Source organism: Pelecanus crispus, chromosome Z (genome assembly GCF_030463565.1).
Source record: "Pelecanus crispus isolate bPelCri1 chromosome Z, bPelCri1.pri, whole genome shotgun sequence".
NCBI lineage: Eukaryota > Metazoa > Chordata > Aves > Pelecaniformes > Pelecanidae > Pelecanus > Pelecanus crispus.
The window spans coordinates 32,367,540-32,383,106 of NC_134676.1; the positions used below are offsets into that span (position 1 = coordinate 32,367,540).

Below are 15,567 nucleotides of genomic sequence, written 5' to 3' on the forward strand. Positions count from 1 at the left end.
TCAGTTATGCACATCCTGTGCTTGCTTACAAGCCTTTCAAGCTTGTAATTTTTTCGAGCTGAAAAAGGTTGCAAAAGCAGTTATGCCCGTGTGCCTTTGCATAAGCTCTCAGGTATCTATCAGAGGAATTAAACAGAAAATAGAATTTTGCAAATCCATCGATTAAAAATCACTTTGTAATTGGTGAGTCACTAAGGTTCCTTTTTTCATTTCAATACAGATTAATTAGAATTCTATCTATTTGTACATGGTTTCTGGATAAAATGGATATTCTGTCAAAGAACACAAACATGGCATTTTGAAATGCCTGAGTAAAAGCTGAAGGAAGATCATTAGATACTGTGGATGAAGCACCAGAGTTTTGCCTCATTTAATGTTGATGACTGCTCATGGACTATGTATTATGCATTCCAAACTGAAGTGGCACAGAAATGACACTGATTTTGATTCTGGGCATTATCATTTTCACCCTTTATGCAATCTTCGTGCTCTTCAGGGAACAGTAGATACTGGCTGACCCATTGATTTTGGAAAAAATCATACAACAGAAAGAACACGTGTCTGCAACATCACAGCCTACTCAAGAAGTGGACCCACTGACTTCCTCCTTCTGTTTATTCAGCACCTATCCAAAGGCAAGCTTCACTAGATACTCCCTAGGTCTTACAATGGAAGGGACAGTGAACACTATATCCTTATTCATGCCATCGAGTGTGATAGATTTTGCAATGTTCCCTCCTCACCTCCTCCTTCTGTGGTTCCCATGTAAACACAAACCACACTCACATAAGCATGGGCATGCAGGTGGCCTGGTCCAGTTCCTCCTCTCTGGCTTATCAGTCTTGAAGGTCAATAGTGAAACATGTGCATGCCCTCACTCATGTGCCTTTCATGTACATTCACATTTGCAGTCCTTTTCAGGTGATGTACAATAATTTTCCACATCCTGTTCACTGAACTTAATCCTGGGTCAGATCCTAGTCAGCAGCCTGCAGCCCTGAGGCCTTTGATCATTCTTGTTGCCTGCTCTTGGTGCCCTTTTTGACATGAAAGGGTCAGAACACCCAACAGTGTTCAAGTGACAAGAACACCTGGAACTTACACACTGATAAAATAATGTTCTCATTACTATCAGTAAAGTAATATTGAGTTGGAATTTGTCAGGGCAAAACATCATTGATTAAAACGGTGTTTACGAGTTGATATTGTGGCCCTGGCTTAGGAGTGCATTAAAAACATGCTTGCTAATTTTCAACATGTGAATAAAAAAACTCTCTTTACAGTAGGACACACTAAAAGTACTAAAGTGTTTAACGTATTTAAGTATCACTGAAGCCAATGTGAGTCACAGAGGCACTTAAAGCACATGCTTACTAAACTGGAGTCCTCTGACTAAATGTCTTGCTGCATCTGTCCTCCATCAGTCATGCGCTTTTTCAATCACAGAGGTTATTTCATTATATTCGGGGTTGGCCAGCAATTTTCATTGACCTACTTAAGTACAACAGAAAAATAACTCTTAATGTGGAAGTATAGTATTATTTATAAAACCTAGTAATTATTCTTAGTAAGACTGTAAATATGCCAGTCACTGAGACCTGTGTTTCCCAGGATTGTTTAAGAACAATTGGTGCTATGTTTCATCATACGATTCCAAAAAGATGAGTAACAGAAACATTTCTGCCTGCGCATGCCCTTATTTTGCATTAATTGTCCTTTATTTACTATAACTATTAAGCCAAGTCATAAAGCAGTATCCAAGCTGGAAAGCTGGCATCCAGTGACACATAACATGCTTACTGAAAGTTAGCGTTGGTGTACAGAATTGTGTTTTGTTCTGCCAGCATTCCAAGCAGTTTGCTTCCCACTCAAGAGTTTTGTGGGTATGGTCTACAAAAGCGGAAATGTTTCTCTTTTTTTATTAAGATCGTACCACTGAAAACAAGTGCTTTGATTACATTTAGGAAAATGTCTATTTAACTCTATCAAGGAACTGCTGAAAGGTTGGCATGGTTCAGTGACTGAAAAAAATGTGACTACTGGAGTGTAGCCTAAAAGCAGAAGTTCATATAGCACTTCTCCTTTTATTTTGCTGTTTTAATGCTAATTTACATCTCCAGAAGAACAAGCTCTATAGCTCCACACAGTGTTTATTTACAAATGTCAAACCTCTAAACAGGCCACAGGATAATTAGAGATTTTTCTAAATGTGTAAAAAGTCAACCACCTCTATAATTTTTCTAATGCATTCTTCTTTAATGGGTTTATTTTTCTGATAGGTTATTCGATAATTGTGAGGTCCATCGAAGAATATCACTGACAGCATTCACACTTTTTGTGTGTGTGTGTGTGTGTGTCCTGGTTTCAGCTGGGATAGAGTTAATTTTCTTCCTAGTAGCAGGCATAGTGCTGTGTTTTGGATTTAGTAGGAGAAGAATGTTGATAACACACTGATGTTTTTAGTTGTTGCTAAGTACTGCTTGTGCTAGTCAAGGACTTTTCAGCTTCCCATGCTCTGCCAGGTGCACAAGAAATTGGGAGGGGGCACAGCCAGAATAGTTGATCCAAACTGGCCAAAGGGCTATTCCATACCATATGACATCATGCTCAGTATAGAAACTGGGCGGGGCGGGGGGGTGGGGTTGGCCAGGGAGCAGCGATCGCTGCTCGGGAACTGGCTGGGGCTAAACCACAACAGTGTGTATATTACCAAATAGTCCTGATGATGTTGCATCTTTTGTCCCTTCAGATCTTCAGCTGAAGTACAAGCTTCTGCTTGACAAGCAACTTGGAAACTGTCTCCTAAACTAATTTACACACATAACAGCTTGGTGAGGCACATATTATTAACAAGATTTCAACAACAAAGGCCTAGGTGATTTCCTAGAGACCACACAGATGTCCCTGCATGGTCTCAGACCAGAAGTCAGAGCTCTTGGCATGTAATTGTCCTCACTGCTCTGAGCCTCCCTATTGGAAAACATGTTTTGTTTGATGTGCAGGGAATAGGCATGAAGAAGAACAATTTACTCATAAATACAGTAATGAAAAGGCTCTACGTTATGCTGATGATATTTTTGCAATGAATCGGTTACCATTCAATCATTGATGGTTTGGGATGAGCAACCAGTTTTCACATAATTTACCAAGAGATAAATGATTTCCGAGTTTTGTCCTGCAACTGGAAGATATTTTAAGTCTGCAATAGGTCACCAACAAATAGGAAAAAAAAGCAGAGTTCAAACATCATTTATTTTACATTGCACTTGAACAGGAAACAGCTCAAAAATATGATGCCTTCTCTGACAGTGACAATTTCCGTTGTACTCACAGCTGTATTTTAAGGATGTTGGGACAGCTCTACCTCAGTGTCAACTTGGCTGAATTGGACACAAGGTCCTTACAAAAAAGCTGGTACTTTTTTTCAGTGTAGTCACTGATCACAAAGAACTAAGAACTGAATGGATAACCCATTTCTTTCAGATACAGCCAGGTCAGTATAGACAGAGATGAGCTCCCAAGGGGAAGAGAGATGGGAACTGGAATTCCTGTTGCCCAGGATGCTGTATGGTTGTAACACACAAACTGACAGGAAAGACGGCTCTTGAAACAACCATGTAATTTGTTTGTGTAGCACTTTGTGGATGTTCACTTACTCTCTGTGTTTGTTTCCAAGCAGCTTAGGAATAAAATTCCGAAGTTCAGGTGATGATCTGGTAGCAAAGTATTTAAAAAGAACTAGCTCAACCAGTATAAATATGTAATCAAAACAGAGTGCAGTTGCTACAGCCCTCTTTGCTTACCAACTAAAAGCCTGCAGAAGGCACTGCTAATGCTATAGGCACCTTAATACACTGTCAGAGGTTATTTAATATGCATCTCAGTCCAAACAAGCACCTACAATGAAGAGGCAGAGAAGACAAAATTAACCTTAATATCAACTAATCATTTACAAGGAAATCCCTCTGTTTTCTTCTTTTCTTTTACTTTGTCCCTTGTATCTGCTCAAGAAGATACCTGCAAATGTGTTTTGCATCTTAACAATTGTAAGTCAGGATCCTGCTTCTTGGATAGAGGTGGTGACCCATGCTGCAGATGATCTCCAACAGCCTACCAGATCAGACTCCTGCCTCCAACATGTATGTTCTCCTTCACTGTTCATCTTCAGATTGAAAACATTATTCTTCAAATCCAGCAGTGGAGTCAGGGTGTGATGTATTACAGATAACACTGTATCCATAACACAAGTGTTATGGATAACACGTATCAATATATATGCATAGCAATATAATTCAAGTGCACTTTTGTGAGTTTCAGATGATACAATACAGCAATTGTTCACAAAATTCCAGAAACACCTAACCAAACCAATGATTTAAATGTATAACATACAACAAGTCTAGGTCATCCTATCTACCAATGCTTCCATATGCAACAACTCCCATCTCTCCAACCATTTTGTCTGCAATTCCATACCCATGTAATATACTGTAACTGTACTGTGCACCCCATATCTTCAGGTACGGGCTGTTACCTGGTAAAAACACGCAGCCATCACCCCAAAAAAGTTTAATTAATTTCTTTCCACACATGGCAGCTTGCACAGTTCTTTGGTCAGTTTGTCTACACTGAACAGAAAATGTTTTCCCAGCACTGGTTTATACTGAAAATGATGTTAGGAAATGCATACCAGAGTCATCTAGCTTCTTCTACAATCCCTTTTTCCTCTTGGAAAGCCATATATAGTTTGTATATAGCCTCTTCATTGATCGGAGGTGATGCAATCCAATTAAATGATCTGCAGTTCATAATGTTGGTGCTTTCCTTAAGAGGCTGCATTGTGTGTTGCAGAATCTAAAAGAATAAACTTATTTCCTAAAGCTAAGACTTCAAAAATGACCTGTGATTCTGGATGTTTCAGCTTCCTAGTATCAAATATCAACACCTTCAAAGAATGCAATTCTCTAGCTATGTTCAGAAGCCACAGTTTCTTTCGGTAATGTAATTGTGTGCGCAGAGCAAATACTTCAGTGGTAGGCTACTCATGAAACTAAGAGCAGATTCGTCAGTCACTGAAAACCAGATGAGAAAGTCTGAAAAAAGACTAGACTGGACTAGACCAGACCTCGAAGTTCTAACACTACCCATTTATACTGCTGGTTAATTACATAAATTGTCCAGTGAGAAAACAGTACTAACTTGTGTGAAGTGTAAAATTAACTCTAAAATGGATGGTTGAGTATTTGCAGACAATTAGAGAATCTGAAACCAATAATTATTAATTGCAGAAACTTATGAATTATCAAATGGTAAATAATGTTGCCAAATGATTTTGTGACCATTTGTGAATAATTGATTACTAGGAAAAACAGGTGAAATGTATTAATTAACCACTTGCACTTTCTTTGCTCAGAATTAGCTTTTTACTCTATAAAACTAGCTGGGTATAAAAATAAAAAATAATTTGACAGAAAGTGAGTATAAATGTAACAATTAATCCAGTAGAACTGTACCGGTCTATTCCAGAACGATTGTTTTGTGTCCCAGTATTTCAGGTCACATACTATATGTAAGGACAGATTGCTGACTTTGATTTTGCAGTAACAATAGAATAAACTGTTCTTTCCCTTCTTTCTAACAGTCTCTTCATAGGAATACTCTTTCCATCTCTCCTGGCTGAATTCAGAAAATGCCTGCAACAATAAGAGTGTTTTTTCTCTGTTCTTTATTAAGACTCATGGCTTTGCAGATGACTAGCCTTAGCATTTCATCCACTGTTTTTGTTTTTGTCTTTTCCTTTTAAAATACATAAGATTTTCCTGTGGTGTTATAGCAAATAACTTCCCTTTTACTGTTTTTTTCTTTTAAATTTCTGATATTAATATTTTGATAGTTCTTTAAATTTAATCTTTAAGGATGTTAACAACCATTATAACTTACTCTCTGAAATCATCTCTGTGGATGCTCTATAGGAAAATGAGTTCAATATTTGCCTTACCTTGTTCTGTTTATATGGATCTGTTCTCAATGAAAAAGGCCATTTTTGGTGGGTCAAAGGATGACTAATAAAACAGGCAGTTTAAGTAACAGGCTAATCTGTGGCAATCTTCACTTTTCACCAGCAGAAATCTGCAAGGTAAAGGACTTGTTTGTTCCATAACCAGTTTTAAGAAGTTAAGATAACTTAGTAAGGTTATTTTGACGTACATAACACAGATGCTCATGCACTGTCACGCACCTTCTGTGGCTTATATGACATAATGCCTGCACTTGAAAGCAGCCTGGCAAAAACTTTGTGCCATTGACTACGACCATGCCTCACTAACAGTCTTTCTGTAAGTTTTTTTTGCCTTTGAGCTATGTTGCTGGCAGTGTTAATAGTGGGGGGAGAGGTCTTTTTTTTTTTTTTTAAATTTCACATACAAGGCCTGACCCTCCATAATTGTTCATGCAACAGCTGCAGATATAACATTAGGTGAGAGTTAGCTGCACAATCTAAACGATAGTTCACGGCAACAGCTGAAAATCAATGCCAGGAGTCTAACAGTGGCAACTGTGCAGAATACCTACCCTCCTGCAACATTCTCATCCTGGATCTACTTTTGCCACCAGCAGTGTCTCCTCCTTCCTTTCACTAGCCTGCTAATATTGAGACATAGGTATCTAGGCTTATGACATTTCAATGTCCCTGGACGTTCCCACATCCAGTATGAACTCTTCCTTTTCAGGACACAGCTATCTCAAGAGTGCAGTTTCCAAAAAAACAGGACTGTCCCTGAGTAGGCAGCTGCAAGCAAGTCTTATCTTCAACTAGGTGAACTTGATGAAAACTGACAACTGGACCTCTGTGCATAAAGGGCTTTCACAACTCTGTCAAGCTTTGTTATCATAGTCTCACTGCTATACCCTGTAGTTGGGCCTTGGTGGCCACTGCCAGATCTGTTCAAGAAACTCTGTGAGCTTGGTTCCCTGTATGCATCTCATTTCCATGCAACTTTTGCATCCCAGGGTATTCTGAGTTGCATTACCATACCACAACACTGAGAAATGTGCTTATGTTTTTGTACTCAAACAGCCTATGATTTAAAAGAAGTCTGTTATTACCAAATTGCTGTTCTAGGCATCTAAATATGTTCTTGATTCAGCCCACAAAAATGTACCAAAGCTGACATAGTTTAGGTCATATTCATATCACTGATATGAGGATTTTGATAGTCACACTTCTAATGAAACACTGCACCATCATTACTTCTAGTTTCAATTATGTGCCTCATGCCTCTCCACAGAGAAAGCAACAACAGCAGCAATGCAAACTCTACAAAGACTACAGTCTCTTTACTTTTTGCACAATGTACAGTTACAACAAAATCCTACAGTGTAGTTGCTATTGACAGCAGTAGCTGTTTCCTTCATTAACACTGCTCTCAGCACACAACCTGGCATCGTTCTGCAGGAACAGCATGACCTGGAAACATGTTTGCCTCTAACATGTGTTAGGATGCTCTAGCATTAACTAAGGAAGCTACAAAGAAGTATGAAAGACATGCAGGTCCCCTACTAATTGTCTCATGGATTTTGAGAAATTTCTCTGTACTTTCATCAAGAAAGATGAACTTGGCAAAATGTAATTAATCCAGAAGAAGGATGATTCTAAAAGTCGTACCTGTTCTCCAGGATGTATTTTGTGCCATTTATTTCGTAATATGAAGAACAGAAGGGAGTTAATTAATGAGACGCTGCTACATTCCTGAACATTATTTCAATTTCCTGATTTAGAAGACTAGCTATCAGAAAAGCAGGCCAAAAAGGGTTCAGAGAGGAGACTATAGGAAGGAGGGTGTTTATAGCAGAAGCACTGATTGGCATCCATCTGACAGCAGGGAGTTTGATGGTAAGGCATTTCCAAGTTACCCACTTAAAAGTCTAGGGTACGAAATATCTTGGTATTTTGCTCCTTTACTACATTTTTTTCAGGTATATTACAGTTTTATCTGGATTCTAACATACACATCCTTAGAACTCTCTTCTCTTTTTGTGTTCAGACAGAAATATTTCATCTGGAATGTGATATTCATATGGTAACAACAATTTATTACCAGAAAGATGTTAGGAGAGAGTAGGCCTTAGGTGTGGGGACAGACCATGTTCTCTGAATGGAACAGGGTAATTTGCATGCAGTGAGACCTGCTTTGAGACAGCTCAGTCCAAAGGAACTCCTCTAACAAGCACTGCTGGGGGACTGGTTCAGTATACTTTCCTGACTGTTTCTACTGGTAGCTATTCCTTTCCAACACAGGCACTGCTCTTGCAATGGTGTGGACATCTACCTTTAGTTCTATTCCATTTCCTTTTATTTTCTGATTACGAGAGAAGACTAACAAGCCTCATTCACTACATCTAAAGCTACAGCTTTAGTTTCTCCTTTTCATCCTTCACACCACATGCTCCGGCTCTCCCCTTAATGGGTCAATAAAAGCATTTGGGCAATCACAGCAACAAGATTAAGGAACAGGTCTCCGATGAAAAACAACCTAACAGAAAAAAAAAAGAACTGTTTTTTTAGATGGATCAGAACCTTGATCCAACTCGTCACTTGGGATGTTTGTGGCAGCACCCGGCAGAAGCTTGACGCCAAACTCACGACGCTGCAGACACACTGCGTGAGCAACTCTTCCCTGCGTCTGTGCTCACCTTGTCCGCAAACCAGCCTCGACGACAACGTTCATGCTGGCGTCTCACAGGTGTTCCTCACCCACAGACTTGTCTTTATCACCTACAGCAGCCCACCCTGGCACTCCTCTGTCACTAAACCACCTCCTCGTCTCCTAAGTCACAGGCCGGGTGCGAAAGGGACCTACTCCGTGGAAAGGCTCCGGCAGCGCCAAGCCCCGACGCAGGCCCGGGCCGTGAGGCGTCAGCAGCCCAACGGCCGGCGGCGGGGGCCAGACAGAGGTCGAGCCTTACCCGAGCACCGCGGCCTCCCGGTTTGCCTCTTCGCAGCGGTCTGCACCGCCCTGCGGACGCGCCCCGCACGGCGGAGGGGCCGCCCTGGCCCCTCACCGGCCACTCGCGGCGGAGGCCCCCACGCGCCCCCTCAGGGCCGGGCGACACCCCCGCGCACGCGCAGGCCACCGCCTCTGGGCGCTCGCGCAGGACGCCCCGCCCCGCCCCGCCCGGCCGCCTGCGCATGCGCCCCCCACCCCGCCCCTTCCCTCCCCACCTCCGACGCCGGCGCGCGCCTTGTCGCCTGGAACCTTGACACGGAATCTCTCGGGGCCGGGGGCGGGAGCCTCAGCCTCTCTCACGTCACTTCCGTGTGGTCCTGCCGCCGGGGCCAATGGGCGCCGCGGCGCCCGGCCCCGCCCCGCCCCGCCCCTCCCTCCGCCGCGGGGCCTCCGTCGCGCTCGGGGCCGCGGTGATTCCGAGGCCGCAGCGGGGGAGGAGAAGGAGGAGGAGGAGGAGGGGCGGGAGGAGGAAGAGGAGGAGGAGGAGGAGGGGGAGGAGAAGGAGGAGGGAGGAGGGAGGAGGGAGGGAGGGAGGAAGGAAGGAAGGAAGGAGATGGCGGCGGGGGCCTCGGCGGCGGCGACGACGACAGCGACAGCGACGCGGAGAGCGGGCGGGCGAGGCACCCGCAGGAGGGAGGAGCCGCCGCTGCAGCCGCCGCAGCTCCCGCGGGCCCGCTCGGAGCAGTGACCGGCCGCTTGCCCCGCCGCCTCCCTCAGGCCGCGGCCCGCTGGGCTCTCGCCCCTCCCCACACTCGCCTCCGCCTCTCCCCTCGGCGGCTGCGGCGCTCCCCACCCCCACGCCCGCGCGAGAGCCCCGCCGGCGGCAGCGGCGGCGGCGGCGGCGGCGGCTGGGGGCGAGGACCTGCGGTCCCCAGCGGCGGGGAGGCCTGAGCCGCCCCCCTCCCGGGCGCGGGCCGTGGCGCTGAGCCGAGGGGTCCCGTCGCTTTGCTGGTGATTATGCATGGTGGGCCTCGGGCCGGTGGTCAGAGCCCTTCGTCCGCAGGCCGCCGAGCGGGCAGCGAGCCCTCCTCCGTCTCTCCTTCGGCTGATGTCCCCGCCGCCCCCCGCCTAGGCTAGAGTGAGCTGAGAGCCCGCTTCTCGGAAGAGGGAAATCTACAGCCATGTATTTTCTCAGCGGCTGGCCCAAGAGGCTGTTGTGTCCTCTGGAGCCCCTGGAGCAACCTCTTCACATCCAGACGGATCCCCAGAGAGCTTTCTTCGCAGTGTTATCCCCATCTCAGCTAAGCATCTGGTACTGCAGAGTGAGTATCCATCCTCCTGCGAGCCCTCGAATCCTGCTCTCCCAGCTGAAAAGCCCTCTCATCTGTAAAATGTTTCTTTTCGTGGCTGTTCCAGAAAGGGTTGCAAAACTTGGGACTAAAGCTTACAGAATACTTCACTATTTGCGAATCGGAGTGGTTAACCCACAGTGTTTACCGATAGCAATGTAGTGTTAAGAAAATACGTAAGATCAATCTGTTTGGAGCTAACACCTGTTATTCCTGAAAATGAGACTTCTAACCAACTTTTTTTTTTTTTTACTCGAAGTAGCACTTAAGCTTAATATAAAGAGAGATGTAGTGATGCTTTTTTTGCAAATATGCTTCATGTCTTCTGCCTTCCTGTGTTGTGTTTTATATAAAAGAGGAAATATGAAACACGTTTTTTATAAAACGCAGAACAGACTATAACGTTTTGTGTAATGCCATCACACAGAAGCTCACCAACTTTTCTTTTTATGAAAAGTTTAAAAGTTTTGCGGCCTTAACCAGAAGAATTGTTAAGGCTTTTACATGGAAGTAGCTGCTCTAACAACATCCAGTTTGAAACTACATGAAAAATTGGCATTAAATGCCTTGCTTTTAATTCACTCTGAATTAGTGTAGTTACAAAAATGCTGTTTGTCACTTTGATTTGATGCAGTCAATGCATCAAAAGCTGAGATATTGACTTTAAATTTTGATGCTGGATCCTTTTAAATACTGCCTAGATTAGACCCTAAATCTTCTATAAATATCTCCAACTCCAGATAATTTATAGAGTTCATCTCAGATTAGAAAACTGACAATCCCATTTTAGAAAGCTGATACTGAAAGGTATCAAATGACAGTCATAGCCTTAAAATCTCACTTTAAGTTAAGCAGAGATTTCATCACTTTACCTTGTGTTGCACTCTGCATGGCTGTTCATTAGTTCCTGGGTGGGGTGCTGATGCTGGGTTTTTTAACCTATACGAGTATGCAGCTAGGACATACCAGCCAAGTAACTACGCCGTGTGAACGTCATCATGTGGCCTCTTGTTTTCTTAGGTTTGTGGCACATAGTGTAGATAAAGCGTATGCTCTTCTAGCTTTTGCCAGTTCTTAAACCTATAGTTGTAGCCTGTCAACAGAGCACAACTGATCTTCTTTTCCAGGAAAATAAAAAAAAAACCAGGCTTGTGGAATGCTTCTCAAGATGTACCCTGTTGTCTAGCATGTAGTTTACTTTATGGTCTATTCCTGAGGACGATGTTCATTAACTTACATGCTGGGACTTGTTTTGAAATGTTAAATGTTGTATAACTGGCTACAGAGAGAGCACTAAAAGAGTTCACTCAATGCAGGAAAGTTGAGCAAACTTACAGGTCATTAAATTTTTTAAAATACATTTTAATTCAGTATGTAATGGGTGCTTTGAGAAAGATGCTGACTTTGCCAGGCTTGATCACTGACTGATCATAGACTGAAAAGTATGTTACAGTCTCACCACCTCTGTGGATATCTGGCAGTTAGAAAAATCCTGTATGTTTCTGTTAATGTTTGTTAAGGGCATTTTTTAAGAGAATCTCTTGCAGTATTTTTATGCACATAGCTGTTTTTTTGGGGTGAGGGTTTTTTTGTTTTGTTGGTTTTTGGTTTTGTTTTTTGTTTGGTTTTGAAGTTGAAGCTTAAAATCGTATGTTGAACTTTTATAAAACAAACTAAAATGAATGCATTCCAGAAAATATTTTCATTTGTCAGAAGTATCTTTGGAACAAGGCTAAGTTCTGGTCAGGTTGAACTAATCCGATTTCTTGAAGTAGAAGAGCCTTCAGATTAATGTTCTTGTTAAGACATTACTATCTCAACTATATGTGAAAGGTTTCATGTAAGAATGAGGTGATGAGGATGGTGAAGTTCTGTTTTGAATTTTTCAAGAACAGGGGGCCCTTTGAAATACTTCTAGGTGTGTGAATTTACATTCAGTATGTATATTTTTTCAGGTGAGGTGGTAATGTTTAAAGCTCCTTTTCACCCACTGTGTGCTAAGAGCTAAGGAAAGTTTATCCCAAAGTGTGGATTGTTTTCTGGTTTGGAAACAATATAGGTATTAAGATTAGAAACTGGGGTAAATGCTGTAGGTAAAAACAGATGGAATTCTGTTACTGTTTTTGAGCCAAAAAGTCCGTGACTATTTTACACGTTATTTTGTAGCCAGAGATTGGATTGTGGGTAGAAAAGACCACTGATCAGTGGTGAATGTTTTTGATCATGCAGCAGCATTGGTGAAAGATTCTTGAGCATGCACCCCCAGTATGTGTGTGTTTATTTATGAATTATTTGCATGTGCTACTGTACTAGTATGCACATTATCAACCATACATAGCATAGAAATTTAAAAAATAGAGTAGAACAGAATAGACTATTTCAGTTGGAAGGGACCTACAATGATCATCTAGCCCAACTGCCTGACTGTTTCAGGGCTGACCAAAAGTTAAAGCGTGTTATTAAGGGCATTGCCCAAATGCCTCTTAAACACTGACAGGCATGGGGCATCAACCACCTCTCTAGGAAACCTGTTCCAGGGTTTGGGGGGAAAAAAAAAAAAAAAAAAAAAGAATACAGTAAAGCTGAAATAAACACATTTTAAAATTTTTACTTTATTTATTATTGGTACAAAAAATATTTTCTTCTTGCACCCCAATGGATTGTATTAAATGCGTCCCACTTTGGAGACCACTGTTCCAAGTATTTTTCTTAAATCAGAAGAAATTTTTGGCCTAGGTACCTCAGAAGATTCCTTGACACTAAGAGCCAATGAAACTGTTTTCATTGACAGCGTTGGAAAGCTTGTCAATGTTTTCATTTTGGTAATGTTAAGTACTTGGATGCTTGAAATGAGAAACTTCGGTTCATGAAAGGAACTTTCTGAAATGCTGAAATGAGGTAATAGATGTTTAATAGATTGGCTTGGGAACTAAAGGTCAGGTTTCCCCAGGCAGCTATGCAGTCCTAAGTGTCCTGATCTTTCCTGCTTGCACTTGTATCTTACTGGCTCTGATGGTGGGCCAGTGATGGCTTTTACGGGTTTTTCAGCTTGCTGAACAAATAGAAGTCTGGTTTTTTTCAGCTCATGAAGGGATCAAAGGAGCATTGTACTTGGCTCATTGAAAGTGTTACTCCTTTAACAGTAGTGGCTTTTAATTTTAAATTGGTTTGGTTATCTCATGAAATAAGAGCTTTAGGCAGTACAGGGAATTTTAGATATTCACCAAAGGGGCTCTTGGTGGGAAGGTGTATGCAATGCAACCGAGGAAGGAGGTGTGATAGATGAGTGGAGTTCCCCCTGTAAGCATTGAAGAGTGAATTGTGTGCAACAAGAATAGTCTGATGATGTAGTTGTATGTATAAATATAGTTCAGCATTTCCTTTAATCTTAACAAACTTGTTACAGGAACGACAGGAATAAGTACTGGCCTTGAATATTTAATGAAAACTCCCGGAGGTTGTTGGACTATCTGCTGTGACTCTGCCAGTCAAAACCAGTTTTGTAAGCTCTTTGAAGCCCAGAGTAGCTTGCCCCAACTACTCATTTTGAGGAGCATTTCTTAATTACCTCGGTGCTTATCAGCTTATGATTTGCATCTACCCTTGTTTTTAAACTTTTCTGGGTTTTTGTGATGATCCGATGTTGAATCAGATCGCCCAAATGAATTATAAGCTTATGGGAAAGAATGTATGCTGGAATCCTAGACTGTTAAATAATCTGTATTCATTCTAAATGCTGCATAAGTCAGCTCTCATAACGCACTCTTACGTACTTTTCAGTCTCTAGCTGTTGCAGGTAATCCTGCAGTTGAACTCAATACATGCTTTAAATCTGAGCATACATATTATTTAAACAAATAGGACAAAACAGGGGACTGTGCTTCTGCTAGAGAGGTGATCTCTGTAACCTGGAATATTGGCACATTATAAAAGGAGTTACTTGTGACACCAGCGCTTACAGTTCGTATGATATATGAATAAATATATTTTAAAAATAGGCAGTTGTTTCTGTAATACTTTTTATTACAGGTGGCCATTAAAAGAAAAAAAATGTTTTCACCGTGCTTTCAGGATTATGCTTTCATCTCAGAACTGTAAGCAGAATTATTCACTGAATTATTGTATGTGGCCTTTTCCTAGACAGGATTAGATACAATATCTGTAGCACTCTTATCTGAAATTTAATTGCAAAATGGACAGCAGGGGTCTTGATAATGATGTGAGTGGTTGTGTATTATGAACAATGTGACACGGATAACATCAGTGCAAACTAAGATGTCTTGCCACTTTGTGTTTTTTCCTTAGTAATTTAACCCCTGAGATGCTAACCTCTTACTGATAACTATCAGACATTTGTTGGAGAAGGCCACTGCTTTTTATATGTCAGTAACAGTAACAGTTGTGCTGTTGCTTCTATTATAAAGATGTATTTGCGGTTACATAATTAAAGAAATGAGAAATACGTGTTAGACTGATGGATTTACCATGTGAGATGTGAAATTGTCGTGTGAATATTCAGTAGGCCTTACCATGTGAAATGTGAAATTGTCATGTGAATATTCAGTAGGCCTTACCAGGTTTTCAGTGTCTCCTGTATTAATATAAAGTAGATGACTCCTGAAAGACATCTCAGAATTATTTGCATGAAGAGAAAAGCATCCTCAGTTATGAGTTTTGACTGTCCAGTTAGTGGCACGTAACAGAGTCGTTCGCCAGTATGAGATCAGAGATTAGGTTAGACACTGTATTCTCTATCACACACAATTCCATTTAATACAAATCTAAAGTACTTGGCAATTCATGGGGCTGAGGAGCAGCAAAGATCTATAGAATATGGCCTTTCTTATTGGCAGCATTTTGGAGCAGTAACTTAACTGAAAACTTTCTTGGGAGAGGTAGTGATCAACAATTCTGATGTGCTTTGGTTTTTTGAACTCTTTCACAGTAGCTTATGTGAAGCACAGTATTGGGAGCTGTGTCTGCTGTCTTTGTTGCATGGATACTCTGCTGATTCTAAGCTTTCCAGCCACTTTTAAATCTGGATTAAAGTAGTTACGTTTTTATAATTAACCCTGTTTTTAGAAATTCTTTTATCACCACCTTATATCTTTGTTACTGACAAAATGGCTTTTTGTGGTCTATCTCTTTTTTTCTTCTGGTCCTTACTAATGAGTTTTCCTCTTCCTTATGCATGCATGCATGGTTTTCTTTTCTCCATATAACCTTTCTGGTTTATCAGTTTATAAACCTACAAAGCTTCAGCCTTTAAAGTG

General features: G+C 41.7%; 1 protein-coding gene across 6 annotated transcripts in view; it reads left to right on the forward strand.

Moving 5' to 3' along the window:
• The first annotated feature begins 10,000 nt into the window (after positions 1–10,000).
• RIC1 (RIC1 partner of RAB6A GEF complex) overlaps positions 10,001–15,567 on the forward strand; it is a 59,276-nt gene continuing 53,709 nt past the window's right edge. For all 6 annotated transcript variants that reach the window (XM_075725919.1, XM_075725924.1, XM_075725921.1 and 3 more), the window contains exon 1: positions 10,001–10,267. In XM_075725919.1, coding sequence (XP_075582034.1) covers positions 10,127–10,267 — 141 coding nt within the window. In that variant the 5' untranslated portion in view covers positions 10,001–10,126. The remainder of the gene's footprint in view (positions 10,268–15,567) is intronic.